At 38.9% G+C, this 17,845-nt stretch overlaps 1 protein-coding gene across 1 annotated transcript in view; it reads left to right on the top strand.

Moving 5' to 3' along the window:
- reep3b (receptor accessory protein 3b) overlaps nt 1–16,958 on the top strand; it is a 46,749-nt gene extending 29,791 nt beyond the window's left edge. Inside the window, exons 6-8 of the mRNA XM_030077090.1 lie at nt 4,239–4,404; nt 13,669–13,802; nt 14,534–16,958. Coding sequence (XP_029932950.1) covers nt 4,239–4,404; nt 13,669–13,802; nt 14,534–14,605 — 372 coding nt within the window. The 3' untranslated portion in view covers nt 14,606–16,958. The remainder of the gene's footprint in view (nt 1–4,238; nt 4,405–13,668; nt 13,803–14,533) is intronic.
- The last annotated feature ends 887 nt before the right edge of the window (nt 16,959–17,845 follow it).

The raw sequence follows: 17,845 nt of genomic DNA, 5'->3' as shown, positions 1-17,845 counted from the left end.
GCCGAGAAAGCTGCATCTTGATGAAAACATAAAATGGCCCCTTTGCCCCTTTGGAAAAAAAAAAAAAGAATCAACAAAGGAGTGAAAGATTAAGAAGAGAGAAAGACAGAATGGAGATGTAGAGCAGAGGGAGAGATGCCAAGGGTGTGACTCAGAGGCGAGGAGGACGCCTTTAGAAGAAATTCTCGGCTGCATGAAAGTGCAATCTACTTAACTCCACTGTAGTGTGTGTGTGTGTGTGTGTGTGTGTGTGTGTGTCTCCTGCTTGTGATGCCAGTCAGGGACTTGTAAAAACCCTCTCATATCTCTGCCTATTTTAACCATGCTATTGATCACTGCTTCAAAGCTATGCCACTCTCCTTTTCTTTTTCTCTGTGTCTCTTTTCATGTCTTGCCAAATCATTCAGTGTGAAGTCACAGAGCATTTTTTTTTTAAAAGAAGAACAAAACATTAGGTCAATACTGTAGTACAATTTTACATAACATTTGTATGCGTGTGTGTGTGTGTGTGTGTGTGTGTACTTAAGTGTACATATAGGACATACTGTATTTGGCTTCAAATCTGTGTGCTTAAACCCTTCACGTAGTTGTTCTTGTTTATTATTTTACCCTTGATAATGATGATATCACAAAACAGGCGATTCTGCAATATGTCATATATTGTAAGATAATCAGCTGCGGTAGATCACAGTATCTGGAACTGAAGGAGAAAACGTACCCTGGAAAAGGCAAAATAATTTTCCAATCAGCAGGAATCTATCATGTTTTTCATTGCCTCCATCTGCACAGTGACTACAACGTGAACATGACAGAGCAGTTCCAGTTCAAACACCAAAAGGCAGGGAACAAACACCTCAACACGCCTCATAGGAACTCAAATGGGCATCTGTGCCAATTAAGATGAAAACTCAAATATCCATATTTGGCACAAGCGTGTTGATAAAATCTCACAAGAGGAAGTATCACGATATGTTAAATTATTGATGTATTGTTCTACTCCTATTCATTAATATGTTCTTTCTTGAATGTTTTCTTATTCTGTGGATAAATTTGATTGGCTCAGTACATAAACACATTAACCAGCTTTTTCTTGTGTGGTGGCTGTGCTGATGTCGTGGTGCTTCACCACAGATCAGTCTGTTTACAAGAAACACTGTAATGACAATACTTTTTTCTCAGCAGAGTGTACTTGTAGTAGAAGAAATGATAATACATTAATGGAAAACCCTGTCTGTTAATAGATATGTTGGACATATAGCAGAATTCACAATAATAGCCAAGCATGTGTGACAGTGACACACCACAGGAGGTCAGGAGGTACCATACAGAAAAATATGTATTAACATAATATTTTAATAACATTCATAATATTTTCTTCTATTTACTTTTAGTATCCGTGTTTTCTCTTCTTTTCAACAACTTTTTTTTTTTTTATTTCTAAAAGAGCATTCCGCATTGAGAGAAATTGGGCATGGTAGTATGTCAGTTGTACCCTTGAGGTTGTTTCTGGGAATACACTTGAAATGTCTCCCTACTCACCTTGGCAACAAGTAAATTGGCAAAAAATTGGTTAATAATGTGAATAAAAACTACTTTGGCCCCAGCTAAAATTTTCTAGGGATACACCGGCATGGTTGTTAGTGACCAAACATTCTAACTACAGATTGTGGGCACGTGCCAGTAAGGATGGGCGATATGTTATCGTTTGCGATATATCGTCAAAAAAATTCCCCACGGTAAGAATATGTCATCTCGCGATAATAACGATAAACTCCTGTTGATGACGTAATTACGTGCGCAACGCACTCGCCGCTGGCAGCCGGCAGCTCACACGTGTAGCACAATAACAAGCATGGCGGAAGGCGGGGCTGATAGCGAAGAGCTCGTTGCTAAACGAGGCTCCAGCTCGATTATCTGGAACTGGTTTGGCTACAGTAAGTCTGACGTGGAGCAAACATCTGTCATATGCAAAGTTTGCAAAAAAGCGGTGATTACAAAGGATGCAGTACAGGTGTACTACTTAAACTTAATTGGTATAGTTTAGTAGCGGATTTGACTACAGTAAGTATTATTTTTGAGCAGTATTTGTGGGGTTCTCAAGACTGAATGCGGTGATAGATTTGTAGTCAAAAAGATGGAGTTGAATTGTTTTATATTTTTTATCGTCACTTTTATCGTTATCGCAATAAATGCCAGAAATTATCGTGATAAAATTTTTAGTCCATATCGCCCCTCACTACGTGCCAGTCAATTCAAAATGAGCTGATTTACTAACATAGACACAGGGGAAAGAGCAACATTGGCAGGAACACACGTTTTATTAATTGTTTTAGTTATTTTTATGTGCACACTTATTCCGCTCACAAAGAGCATTTCTATGCACATTTAGTGTATGAGGTCAATAAGGTATACACATACACACTCTGGGTGCTTCTACACCTGCTGTATTTAGCTGTTTGCATTGAACCCTGGCATGTTTAACCTCATGGTGCTTGTGAGAGGTGGTTTTGGGCAGCGTTCAAGTGAATCCTAGTGCAAGCAGTCCAAGACACACATTTTATTGTTACAGGTTGTGGTAAGATTGCCTCCCACCCCACATTGTCAGTGTGGGAGCAATGGACGTCTGTCAGCAAGTCCTGAGGTTCCGATTTGTAATTGAACTTGGAAGAATTTTTGACATGAACTTGTTATTGCCAGGAACTTCTTTGGAAAGCCACATCTCTTCTGCTCTTAAGGGTGGACACACATTGCAACATTTTTAGTAGCTAGCCACCTTTGCTATAAAGCAAAATTGAACTTTGATAGAGTATTGGATTTTATAGTCATGCACGGTGGTGAAAATATCCTCAGTATGCCAATGTAAAAAACAGCAAGGATAGTCAAGGATGATTCACCACCATGGGGACTCTATATAATGCTGAGGTAACCATGCAGCTCAGCACTCTACCAAAGTCGAGTTTTTCCTTAAGAAAGACTCCTAACTGAACCATGGTCTATGGTTTGTTATTCAACTGATTTGGTCAAAATCGCATTGTGTGGATCCACCCCAGCTCCTCTATTAGTTGACTCACTTCTCACTTTCTCTCTTTTCTCTTTCTTTTTCTCTCCATGGACTGACATCCTTTTTTCTTTAGGGTTTCTGAGCTTCACCAGGCTACTCTGGGAGGTAAACACTAGTCAGTGATAGCTGCATGGGCAGAATTTCTATCTGCCATGTCATACCGACATTATTTCCCCAAGCATCCGTCTTTTCCATCCTTTTGGTGTAGCTGTTCTATTTTCATGCATTGAATGTTCCTGTGCCAGACCTGGGTCAAACAGTAGTTGCTGATAATTCGTGGAGTTTTTTTTTGTTTTGTTTTGTTTTTTCTTCCTTTTTTTCAGCCCTCCTGGAGTACCAGATAGGTAGCATTAAGAGCATGTTTTCCTGTGCCTGTCTGAAATTTGGAGGATTTAATCCATGTTGATAGAAGACACCCTTACCCTGCTGATATCTATCATAAAACAAACCATTAACATATTTGCAAATACAGTTAAACCCAGGTCTGTTATTTTCCTATGTAAAAATATCTAAAACTTCATTTTCCTTTTTTTTTTTCCTTTGCCATTTTTGTTAGGATTTGGCATCTTTGTTAAAACCTACCATTTCATTTCCACACATATAGTTTTGCCACCTCCTTGTTTCATTCTGTGAATTTTTTTTTTTATTCTTCATCAAAAATTCTTTGGTCCTTTTTTTCCCTTCTCCTTTCTTATACTTATTCCTTCTGCTTACTGTTGCTCATCTTCTAGGGTTTGTTATGGCCATGTGCTACAGTGATCACTGTTGTAGGTATATTGGAGATATTCTCACTAATCACTGAGGCACAATCGCTTTCTGTCCCCTAGAGTTCAGTTTGAGTTTAAATACTGAAACCTACCAAAAAAAGAATTATTAAGACAAACGAAACAAAAGTGTCAGACCAGTTCCCACAATTAACACTATAGGATTACACAGAGAGAAGACTTACTGTCATGGCATCTGTCTTTCTGTTGACTGTGGTTGTTCAGAGAGCTGAAGTTGAAACTGATGAGTTGTTACGTGTCCAACCACCCATTGACACCCATTTACACCTGTTCATCTGCATGCTGTTGGATATTTGTCCTGTAACATTAAGAGAACTGAAGTAGTCTTTGCTTGAGATGTGGTATTGACTGTTGTTTTGTGTGTGTGTGTGTGTGTGTGTACATTCGTGCAGGGCCAGGGTGCCATCACTGAAAAGTTGCGTAGCTTCAGCATGCATGACCTGACCCAGATCAGCCAGCATGATGATGGAGCTGGGAACCAACTCTACCAGTACAGCTCCCATTCAGCCAATCCCGCCATCAGGAGATCTCAGAGCTCTGATGCTGCCGACGGAGCCGGTATATACACACACACTCACACACACACACACACACACACACACACACACTCACACACAAAATCCAGAATGAGGGAAATGGGTGTTCCTATATAGAGTTCTGTTACCAATGGAGTAAATATATTTGTACATTAAATGTCCAGAAAAGTATGAACACTCAGTTGTTCCTTTACGTCAGTGACCAGGGGAGTCCAGGTAAAATCTCCAGGTAAAAGCCATCTCTTTGATGTGCGTATTTAAAGCAAAACTGAACTTTGTTGTGTTGAGTGTGGGGTTGTGTAGTTCCTGGAGTGTTGTATGCGTCCACATGGTGGTGAAATATCTGCATTAGTTGCTCTGTGCACCTCTGGACTGCTAGTCCAGTATACTGTATTTATGTCTCTCTATTCACTTATGTGCAGGGAAACAGCACCAAAAATAACACTTTTAGTGCATAAACACATATGAACAAAGTGGATCATGCCAATATAGAAAGCAAGTCCCCTTACCCATTTTTTCATGTAACTGCAATTATTTGAGAAAGTGCAGTCATGTCGTTTCTTCCCCTCACAAGGTTGCTATATGAAAATTTTCTGCAGCTGTTACCCGCTGGATCTACTTTGCCATTCAAATATGAAAATAATAAGAAAAGAGAAGCTTAATTTCCACAAAAAAAGCAACTATTTCACCACCATGTGGACTTAAATCATGTCCGAGAAACTATACAGCCCAAAATTTCAATTTTGCTTCAAACTGACTGGTGGGGTGGGAGTGCATACCATGAAGCATCAGTTCTTGTTTCAGCAGCCAGGGTTAGATTCTGGCTCAGGCCCTCTGCTGTTTGTCATTTCTTAACTGTAGCTGCTGAATAAAGCTAAAATGCCACACAGAAAAAAAAAACAATTCAATACCAGTCGAAGGAGATGTGGCCTTGAATCCCTAGGTCATCACCTTTGACTTCCATTGGAAAAAGGCTGGATCCTGGTTTCCATATTGCCAGGTAGTTTACTTGGCAATATGGGTGTGTACCAGTAGACACAGAATTTCATGTAGTTCTGCTCAGTTTTAGCTACAGCAAAATGTCATAATTAATAAACCGAGAAAATGCAATTAATTCTAAAGGAAATTATAAGAAATGAGGTGCTTGGGAATATCAGCACTCTATTTTCTTTGTGCTGAACTGCACTGGGGGATCCTGGGTCAGTCATGCTTGGTTGAACACACAATCAGAGACACGACAGACGACAGGGGCTGCAGACAGCCAGGGATGAAGAAGGGAAGGAAGAAGGATGACAAAGGAAGGAGAGGAGGCAGGGAAGGGGAGAGACTGAGTCTCAGGAGCATTTGAATGCCAAGCGTCGAATTGCCTCAGCTAACCCCAGTATACACACGCACACGCACACACACACACACACACACACACACACACACACACACACACACACACACGACACATAAACATTCACAACAGTAATTAACATCTCACTTAGCCTGACATTTCTTGCTCTCTTGCATTGCCTTTTCTCTTTTTCCTCTCTCTTCCTTTTGCTGTGTCTGCTACTCTAGATGACTACAGGAGGCTGGCTGGCATTTCAATGAAAGTACTTTGCAGCTGTGTGTGTGTGTGTGTGTGTGTGTGTGTGAGAGAGAGAGAGAGAGAGAGAGAGAGAGAGAGAGAGAAAGAGAGTGAGTGTGTGAGATGACTTACCAGCAGATCAGACGGGATGAGATGAGGTTGAGTGGGGAGGCTGGTGGAATGTCAAACACTCTTTTCTCTCTTCCTCTATTGCTACTTTCTCTCCCTCTTTCTCTCACTCACTCTCACACACTCTCTCTCTCTCTCGCGCTCTCTCTCTCTCCCTCACACACACACACACACACACACACACTCACCCAGCCATGGAGAGTGAGGGAGAGAGGAGTAGAAAGAAGGGGTAGGGAAGGAGGACTAGACAGAGTGGAGATGTTAGAAGTGATGGATGGAGGAGGAGTGAAACAGCAGGCAGAGTGGATTGGTAGAGGTGAATGGAGGGAGGGTGGGAGGGAGGAAGGGAGGTAGACGACATTAGCATACTGAGAGAGGGAAGACCACATTAGTTATTCAGCTCAGTCACCCAACAGATAGAGAGAGATGGAGGGGGGAAGAAAGAGAACATAAGGAATAGATGTTTTCACCCTTCAACTAGTTTCTTCTTTCACATGGTTGTAACAGCCTGGAGGGTTTTCGGATGATGTAACACACCCTCTGGCGGCCATATTGGAGATCAACAGTGACTGTGAACCACAGATTGCATTTCAAAACATACAGACTGTCCATGTCAACGGAACTGAAAAAACCTGGTTCATTTCCGTGTTGTCTTTGACAAGGAGCTGATCATTTTGTCACTGATAAATCTTGATTGATTCTGCGTTTAAATAGCTGCTTAGCTAGCTAAACATAGGATCTGCTCAGCTAACCATCAATCTCGTTAACACATCTGATTTGCACATTAGGTAACATATTCAATACCATTAGTAGTCATTGAGGATTTACGGGTATATAGTACATTAGCCTCTTCTCCACTCCTACAATTCACCATAAATGTATGAAGATGCAACCAGTTGTTTTGATATCAGTTCTCCACCTGCTCCGCCCGTCTTTACACCTGTCAGTTCAACAAACAGGAAATAAAAAAGTGCCATTTCACCAATTTTGTTGTGTTTTCCAACAGCCACAGCAGCTGTCATTACACACGACCATTTCATACAGCTGTGCGGCTATATATATTATCCATATGAATTCATTCATTCAATCATTCATCATGTGGACCTAAACCATCCAGTGACGCTGTATCAAGTTTATCAATGAGTAGTTTGTAGTGCTCACATCTGAACCCACATCACAAGGTGTGTCACAGGTAATAAAATAAAAAGAATACTAACGGCTAAATAAAATGTTGACTCTGACTTATTGTAAATTAAAAGAATGATAAAAATTAATCACAGAGACTAATTAATCAGTTACCACAATAAATGTGTAACAATTAAATCGGTGAAGGTAATGAACACAGAAATTTTCACCATGACCAAGTGTAGCTCCGCCTAAACAGTGTCGTGGTAATTAGCTTGCTGTGGGGAACACTATCAACTCAGGTTGGACTGTTGAGCTATGTCAAATCTGGGCCTTATCCATACATATGAACACATTACACATGGACAAAATGTCCTGACCATGACCTTAAACCTGGACATACACCTTCGTCTAAAATGTGATTTACTATAGGGGGTGGTTAACTTCATGTGCTGATTACTGTGACAGAGGTGCCACTCCGGAAAGCTTATGAATGAATGAATGAATGAATGAATGAAAAAAATATATTCCAGTCAGGTCATTTAAAAATACACAGTTTACCAGAAAAGAGAAAAAAATAAAAATAAATACACATTCTGTCAGTATAACTAAAAATAACCAAACTGAAAAGGCATAGGCTGAAGCTAATGCTTATTATCGCCTACCCTTCTTACCAGATCAGCTTATTCAGATCAAATTATTCAAAACATTAAACAGAAAATAATAGCATATTACACAAAATCCAATATATAACTTCAGAACGGTATCAGAAACATCAACTACTTTTTTCATATTTTTCAAATACCCTACTTTTGAACAAGCGTTTAAATTCGAGGATTGACTGGTACATCTTCAATTTGTCGTCAAGACCATTCCATAAATTCACACCCCTTACAGAAATACATTGATCTTTTATTTTAGTCCTGGATTTTATTTTCTCAATCATATGTTTCCCTCGGAGCTCATATCTACATTCCCTTTTTTAAAACATGCTCACTATTTTACAAGGTAACAGATTGTTATATGCTTTGTACATTATCAGTGCTATTTTGTAGTCCACTAGGTCCATGAATTTGAAAGCCCTTAATTTAATAAATAATCCATTCCAAAGTATCATCTACAGACATGGATCTTTTCAAAAATTACAAGTCAAAGTTTGGTCTTTGGCACATGTATTAATATTACCATGTCAAAGGAACCTACATTTGGAAATCAATCTACCTTATTACAGTATTCAATTGTATTTTGAATAGTTCTGAATGAATCTACGGTCACACCAGCCCTTACTATTGTACACACAAACATTGACACAAACAGGCATGCAGTGCCTATGAGGTCCTTTCATTGACTAAAACTATTTCCTAACTTTAACAATCACAGCTACGCACCTAATCTTAACCCTAAACCAAATCCTCACTACAAATGGTAACTTTGAACTAGGGTTGCATGATCATCCATTGTTTATTTGGATCCCCTTAAAATTATTGTATCCATGGGGTCCTCATTTTGGCAAAAGGCAAAAACCCAATCATCATCAAGTCTTTTTTTCTCTTGTATGGTCTCATTCCAACTTTGGTCCTTGTTGACAAAAGCTAATAAAGAAATAAGAACATTATACTACTTTGGGATGTAGCTGCAACCCCCAAAATAACCCAGACTTTTTTGTGGTCACCTCCAGCTAACTGATGCTGATCCATCTTTAGGTACTAAAACTAGGAATTAAAGGATTTTCCTTACTAATGGCGGCCGATCTGTTCTTTTCTACTTTGCTTATCTTTGTGTTTTACCAGTGATGTCTGTGGTCACATGATGCATGCTGTGCATTCAGTGGTTGTGAGTGGTCTCACATAATGGAAGCATTTGAAATAATGCACCATGACTTCACTATTTGATTGTTTTTATATTTAATTTTTGCACTGTCTGCACTGTGGGTAAGGTCAGAGTGAAAGGTTTTTTCGATTCTCTGTATGTCTGGCACATAACTGCAGAATTGAAAATAAAGCATCTTGAATCTTGAATCTTGAATGACTTTTTAGGGGACTTAACATAGACTAAATGTTACCAAATTAGACGATTATAAACTTACAATATGCAGTCATCTGGAATTAATTGTACAAGCCTAGCCTTAACCCAGTTCTAACACAATTTTAATTATAATTTAACTGAAAAGTTTAGTTTTAATCTAGCCCTATAAAGGCTTAATTTGTCCTTAGTCTGAAGGTCTTAAACTGGTTCTCGCAAGGATAGAAGTATAAGAACATACAGATATGGTTAAGTTTTGTTGTTATCCATTACTTACAAGCTACAGAATAGATTGTGTGTTAGAATAAAACTCAACAGCAAGTGGATATCCAGGTTGAACATCACTAACAAATGCTAAAATCTGCTTCCAATACGAGGCACTGCCTTTTCTGGAGGAGCTCAAAGGATTCCCAAGTCCTGGTTGAACAGACAGCCTGCTCTAGATCTCAGACTATCCCTTTAAGATGCTTTTGGCTAAGCCAGACGGAGTGTGTTATTTAATAAAGCCGTCTGCTCCCAACATGACAGGAAATTGGAGAATTTTACCGCAGAATTGACTGGTAATGGCTGGAATGACAGGAATCTGCTCTCCGCAGGCTGCACAGAAAAATCAGCTTTGTTAAAGGGAAACTCCACCCTGAGAAAGAAATGTAACATGCAAAATATGAACAAGTTGTACATTTTAGGGCTTTCAGTTGTGAGCAGGTAGGGATTCGTATATAATATATTGCTAGCGATGAACACACTAGTTTTAGGGATCAAAGCTGTCATATCTCTGTTGCGGGATGGGCTGTGGGCCACCTGTGCTTCTCCCAGACCTGGAAATACCAGCCAAGACTGTAATCCATGGTGTCTTCAAGAAAAAAAGTCTGGAGTTTGACAATGAAAGAGAGGCCCAGCCTGCTTCTGCAGATAAACTCTCAGCCAGACTTGTTCATGTTGCTTTTCAATTTTACTTCTGGCTTATTCTGCCAAGTTATGATAAAAAAATGTATGATAAGAAGAGTATTTTAATTTGTCAAGCCAGAAGTTTTAAAAAAAATGCTTACTGCAAATGGGTTTCCAGTCATATTATTTCCTCTTGGCATGGTGAATCTGACCTGGACTGTGTATAACATGAGCTACAATGTGGTTTCTCAGGCCAAGTCCTTAAAAACAGCCTGGCGGTCAGGCAGGCTGGGGAGATTGGATAGCCTGGGTTGTATAATAGAATGAAACAGGAGCAGTGCAAATTCAACTACAGGGCCAAATGCAGCTAACCAGACACTCCTATTATCATCATTTACCTCAAAGCCACATTTCTGTGAAGTTTTTCTTAGGCTTTTGACTCCAACAGATATTCAAATAGTATTTTTGATCTTGCATTCGAAATCGGTATTTGATATCATATCACTTGGAGCTGGCTTCCCTCTCATTCCCACCCTCTCTCTTTTCCCAGTGGAAAGGTGGCTAGCTGCTTCTAGCTCTGGAAACTGGGAGGTTTTCTCTAATAGTCTCCAGATGTGGCAGCAACAACACCAGCAGATTCTAGAACTAAAATGGATAGAAAACACACCCCTGTGCAAATTCAAGCTATGTTTTACTGACATGACTGAGAACTAATGTAGCCGATGAATGCTCTCTTACCTGTAGCATTATCCTTCAAAATGCTAAATGTTGTGCATTCTCCAGATAGTGCTACTTATTGCCCTTTTGAAATCATATTTGAAAGCAAATTGATGATACTTGCAGCTACAGTATAAGGCCATAGTATTGAAGCAAACTTCAGAGTCTCCATATTCATCTTCATGATGTAAAGTACTGAGCTGTGCTTTTTTGATCTACCTAAGAGAATCCTGGAAAGAAATGATAATCCAACAGGTTAGCTTGTCTCAAAACACTTGATAATAAAACACCAGATGAAGTCCTGAACCAGAGACCATGACCTTGCAGTTGACAAAGGTTGTTAAGAAAACTCATGGTGCAAAATCATTTAGTTGAAATACCTCTGCAAAACAATGTATGCATGTATGTAATTGCTTTTATTGGTTTAGATTTTTATATAAATACTCATGAATGTAAGCGTTTTGCAGTAGAGGTGAACCTGTTATATGAATCAAGCCATCTTCTTCATACAACAGTATGAAACTCTTAACTTCTGTATAGTGTTTCTAACCATTCTACATCTATGACAGAGAAAGCCAAACAAAACAGCAGCTATGAGGAGCTGTTTAGCAGGTCTCTACTGACCTCTGCTGGACCTGCTGCTCCCAGCACACACACACACTCACACACACACACACACACACACACACACACACACACACACACACACACACACACACACACACACACACACACACACACACACATACACACATGCACATAGAGTGGAGGATTTATAGAAATCCGTTACATCTCAGCACAGCCATCTTGACACAAAATCAGCATCACTAAAATCAGCTGCTATGGTTGGTGTTCATTAGCTAATGGAAACCCTGGTCAAAAATAAAATTGGCCCTTGCTGATTTGTACCTGGGTTTGACTGGTGACTGGCAGGCAGCTCATTTCAAATGGGAATCAGTGTTTGGGTCTATAATGTTGTGTCTGTCTGGGATGCAAAGCAGTGATTTCTGTGGAGTGCTCCACCATCATGTTTTGGTGCTGCACTTCCCAGAGAAAGGTTACTGACAGAGACGGCACAACATACACTCTTGGACGTCTTCAGTTCTTTGCAAAAGATCATGTCATCACTTGTGCATCTGATCGGTTTTGGTTTTAGGTATTGTCAGTTTGTTAACTAGCTAAACATGCTATCTTGCCAGCTAATAATAACAGCCTTGTGTCCCACATTACATAATAATACTTTAAAGTCCATACTATGTACTTTGGGCTATGCAGTATGGACAAACCTTCTATCATGATAATGGATAATGTCATATCTTGTGATATATCACAATATAGTATGTTTCTGGTAAATTTGATGAATAAATTGTCTATACAAAATACTACTTACTATTCATGACTACTTATTGATAATTCTGTGAACTACATACAAATGAAAAGCACTTTCTCCTTTTATTTGGAAGTAACATTGAACAGCATTAGGTTTTCTGTAGCTTTCAGCACTTCCCCTCCTTGTAGCTGGTGTCTTTTGGCTCTCCCTGTCCTGCCTCTCATGGTTCTTCTGTAAATGGTAGAAGAGGTTTGTTGTGTTGGAGTCTGATGTAGGAAGCAGTTTCCTGTGTACTTTGCAAAGTATCATTTCCTGGTCGGTATCAGTTTTTTTTTTAATGTCCAAACCGCGTCCATAAGACAGAGGTACCAAGTTCCTCATCTTGTCTTGGTTTGGCTGAGTCCTGTTCTGTGTTGGACTATTGCGGGTCGTTTAATTATGTGTCATGCCCTCCCATGTTTCTTATTGGAGCCCACATGTAGTAATGATGTGTTCAAAGACAAATAGGAGCTCCGACTCAATAATGTAAAATACTGCCATGAAGCCACTTTTGCAAAAACAGCGATAGAAACAATCTCTATCAGCAGACATGTTTCTCTCATTCCATGATAGATATGATATTGCACAGCCCTGTGTGTACTAATCCTCATGGTATACTGTTTTGGCAGTTAGTTTGATAGAAATTCAACATACTGCACCATGTGTTTCTAATCCACAATGTTGGCATGTCTGCCAGCATTGGTGACCTACATTGGTACGTTTTCTGCCGCCTTCTAACTTCAAATTTGAAAAACAGCTAGAGAACAAATACACAAAACATGTATCACCACAGATATTTCATTTTTTAAGATTTTTTTTAAAACTTGTTTTTCTTTAACTTTTTAAACTTAACAGTTAGAGAACAAATACAAAAAACATATTTCAACAGAGATTTCATTGTTTTTTCTGCACTCAAACTACTGCGCCAATTTAGTATGTAGGTAATTAACAGAGCTCAGTTTACTGCATGTTCATCGTTCTACAGTGTGAACACACTACTTACACTACATACAAACCTGCTTAGAAAGAATATGTTGTATCTTTGTGGGACATGGCTTCCGTTCTGTTTTTGACACATCTGATTAGCACACTAGCTAACACTATGGAGTTGAGGCTAGCATTAGTAGTCGCATGTTAATATTAACATCATGTGCTTTGCTGGATTAGACTGGTTTGTTAGCTAGCTAAAGACAAGGCACTTCACTGTGTCACAATAAGCTACAGTCATAAACAAAGGTCCCTGTGAAACGATGCACGTGAACTTCTCAATGAGTGGATCAGCACCTTCACCACAACAGCTCTTTTTAAGTGTTGCTGTGGTTTTGGTTTTGTTAGATATTTCTGCTGCCAGACATGACTCCTGACAGACTAATACTGCAACCATAATGCCACAGATATTACTTTGACACAGACACCGTCGTTTTTTTTATCAGTGATCACTGACTTGTGTCTGTCTCCAGAGTACTACTACGACCAGGAAGAGAGATCCGATGAGGAAGCGGAGCCAACATTCTCAGAGGACGAGGCCGTCACTCAGAAAGGACTGAGGCGATCGCAGAGTGTCAAGATCACTCGATCCAGAGTCCGGAAAGATGTAAGAGATTCATAAATGCTATAAGATATCTGCATGGGAGAAATGCTGTTCTTTCAAGATCAAGATTTCAGTATCAGTCTTTTCTAGGTGTGACCAGCAGCTCGTGATTCTGTATCTGTTTACTGAACTAGCATTGACATGAGGAATGGACTGTCTGACCGCAACACTGAATTTTGGTGGAGTGTACATGGTGTCCACATGGTGGTGAAATCTCTTAGACTGCCAATCCACAAGACTGTGGATTCTCCATTCACTTCCATGGCAAAACAGCTTCAAAAATAACACTTGTAGCACATAAGCAAATGCAAACAAAGCATATTATGTCAATATAAAAAATGACAAGCACCATACTCATATTTTTAGGAAATGAAACGGATATTTTCCTGTTTGAACTGGAAAGCCAGGAAGAACTAACCTGACTTTCACAAATAATTGTAATTATCCAAAAATAAAAATAGGTACAAGGACTTGTTTTTCGATATTGGCATAATCCACTTTGCACACATTCATTTATGCACTAAAAGTGTTATTTTGAGAGCTCTTTTGCTATGGAAGTCAATGAATTGATAAAAATACAGTATTGTGGATTAGCAGCACAGAGGCACACAAAGCAGCTGGTAAGAGTATTTCATCACCATTTGAACTCCATGTACTAGCCAAACACTATGTTTTCGTATAGTGTGGTATAATATGCTATATTTAATCTCTTTTGTATTTGTGTTTTTCTCCAGGTCCGCTATGGATCCTTGAAGATTAAAGGCAAGAAGAGACCAGCACTGAGTTCTGTTAACTATGGAATGTGACAAGACTACTGACACACAACCATGCGCACACGCACACTCACACCTACACACTCACACCTACACACTCACACACACACACGCACACACACACACACGCACACACACACACACACACACACACACACACACACACATAGCAGAGCATCTTGTATGTAAGGGTGGTGTTGTCAGCCGCTCTCCTCATGTGTTTCAACACTCGTGGATCTGACTTTTTCCTATGCTGAGATCCTGTCACTTTTATAGTGAGCTTGTCATTGGCATATTTATTACCTAATTCCTTCATTATATGATGTGCACCTAAGTGAACGTCAGCGAAAACCAGCAACTCTCAAAGAACATTCTAGTTTTTTCTTTTGGTCGGTATAGTACGGTTTTTTTTGTTTGTTTGTTTTTTTGTGCATGGATCTATTTGTTCTGTTTTTTTGTTTGAAATGTAGTTTTTAGCTGTGATGTTTGTTTTAGATTTGTAGTCTTTTTAGGTCTTTGGCCTTTCTGTCCATTTTAGTCAATTTATTTTTCATTATATTTTTGCTTCTGCTGCCTTTCAGGTGTAGCTGCAGTAAGGAACATTGTGTGTTATTTTTTTAAATTGTTTATATCTGTATTTCTGACACTATGGTTGGGTCCATTCAGGTTGACTTCCAGGTGGTTCTCTATGCAACTGAAACCATTCTTAACTTAGCTTTGGCCTGGAGAAATGCAACATTCCCTCCATCTCCAAAGTAAACGGCGTCCAGTTTTGAGTGTCCGGGTTCTTGCAGGACACCAGTAGTTTTAAAGTAGTATTTTTAAATGTTGAAGAGAAGATCAGTCGTGGAATCAGTTTGAAACACAGTTGATTTGATCTGTAGAGCTGACCAAAAGTGTCCCTCATTCCTGTCAGAAGAGGCAGTGAACACACATCCTGATGAAGAGACAGAAAGGAAGAGAGCACCAAATGGATGACAGAAAGAAAAGGGTGTAGCTGTGATTTACAGGGATGTGAATCTTCAAGGCTTTTATTTCAGGATTTCGCCCATTTATGGAAGGCTCAGCACTCCCTTGAACTGCGTTTTCCTGTTTTTTAACTCTTTCTTTGTTACATTATTGTGTGTCTTAATCACATTTTTGGTTGTAAATTTCTCTTTGTATTTCTTTCCATCAGTGGACGTTATTAGCCTCAGTATGTTTTGAAATGATTTGTGCTGTTTGTGATGAAAAGGTGTCTTTATATAACTTAACAACCTCTTTTTTGCACATATGCCTCCTCCCAAATCTTTTGTTTTGATGCTGTTGCTTGTCATCTCAGTCTATAATGTACTATGCTGTGGGAGGATACGACTAACAGAATGGACTCATCCATTCTAAACAATGGACTCTAATATTAATGGGCTATCTGGACATTTTCACAATGGCTTGTTTTTGCACTTCACCTGCCTCTTTTCACATGGAGAACAAAATATGCTTTTCTAGAAATCAAGTGAACTAACTAAGGGAAAAAAGGTGAAATTAACCAAAAAAAAAAAAAAAAAAAGCAACATTGGTTAAAATATGTTGGCAAATACAAGAAAGCTACCAGAAAAGGAAAAAAAAGCAAAACAATTTAAACACTTAAAAATACTTTTTTAAAAATAAATACACGAAAACTATATTTGTAATTACTAAAATGATAAACCGTGTCCACAAAATACAAAATCCTAATTCATGCACACAATTTACTATTTATGTGCTCTCAGTTTGACTTTTTGAGCTCTCAAATTCCTAAAATTAACTAGATAGAGTATCTTGAAATAAGTAAATAAATCAAGTGCACAAATTAGGATTTTGTGACCTGGATTTTGTATTTTGTGGATTCCATTAGGCTCTATAGAAATTGTCCAAATTTGCAACAAAATTGATGACAAAAGAAAAAAGGGGAATTGAAAGTGACTTGAAACTTCATTGGATGGGGAATTTTGACACAGAACAGGCCAAACAGTGAGTTTTGAAATCCAGAACTCTTTGCACCTCGCCAAAATGATGTTGGATCAACAACCTTATCAGCCTCCACAGATACATTAGAGACCAGATACATTAGTCCAAATCTTCCTGCATGCCCTTTTTGAATGTCCGTGTAATGGTAGCAGTTGTTCATTTACTACCAAAGAAACTCATGGAGAGAAGGCTGTGGTGTTTGGGAACGTACGGTGATGTGCAATAACAAACCAAATGTCCAAATGTCGCATGGTCCATTGAAGGCTTGTAACTGACTAATGATACCAAAGCTACTTGGACTTAATGAACCTGAGCTGTGTGCCCGGGTTGTGTGATCTGTGTCGGGGGATATCTCTCGTGTACGGATTGCTGGATTTGTAAAGGCAAGAAAACAGAGCCTGAATAAAGCAAGGACAACAAATGAACACGTGGCTGTGGTTTGTACCATTCAGGTTAGCACTACTGTTTGTCCTCTGGGTCATTCCATGTCAGATCATCAAATGGGTGTCACTGTGGCGATTCAGATTTCAATGACATTGATTCCACAGTTAGAAAAACATGTTTTGTGAACACTTTTAAAATTTCACCCACTTTGGATGAAAAATAGATTTTTGGCGAATTTTTAAAGTGAGGTACTGTCATATGAGTTTGGTCAGTTTTCGGCGAACTTCAGTTGACGACTTGCGTTTTGGCACACCTTCAATGTGCTGTAACTTTATTAATTTTCATCCTAGAGTAATGAAACTTCGTATATTTACTAAATGAAAGGTGCTAAATCAGGTTTTGTATAAACGTTTGGAGCTACTGAGGACCAAACTTTGAATTTTCAGAACCAGGATATGTCACAAGGTTAGATCTAGCATGTTTAAATTTTTTATTTCCACCCCTAAAACCAAAATAATTAGAAAGAATGTCTGGATTAAGAACCCATTCCAGTTACTGCCCTGCTAAAGTTGAAAATAATGCCAGAACGTGGTAAACAGGAGGTCTAGGTATCTGACCCCATATCTCCAGGGGCACACCTTGGATTTATTTCAAATTTTCAGTGGATACTCTACTGTTGTATGTGCAGTAAACAACCAAATATTGTGAATGTGTTATGAAAATTGTAAATTTTACAGCACTTTGAATATATCGAAAATCCATGTAATTTACAAGCTTTCAACTTTACTGTGCAACACTTAATAATTATGTTTCATGACAGTGAAAAATGAAGATGAATTAATTTAGATGGTAAAGTGGGCTGACTTCAATATTATAGCATGTTTGAGTATGTCAAGCAATTGA

This window comes from Myripristis murdjan, chromosome 19 (assembly GCF_902150065.1).
Source record: "Myripristis murdjan chromosome 19, fMyrMur1.1, whole genome shotgun sequence".
Taxonomy (NCBI): domain Eukaryota; kingdom Metazoa; phylum Chordata; class Actinopteri; order Holocentriformes; family Holocentridae; genus Myripristis; species Myripristis murdjan.
Note: the sequence above shows the minus strand (reverse complement) of the source record. Positions and strands in the feature narration are given on the sequence as shown.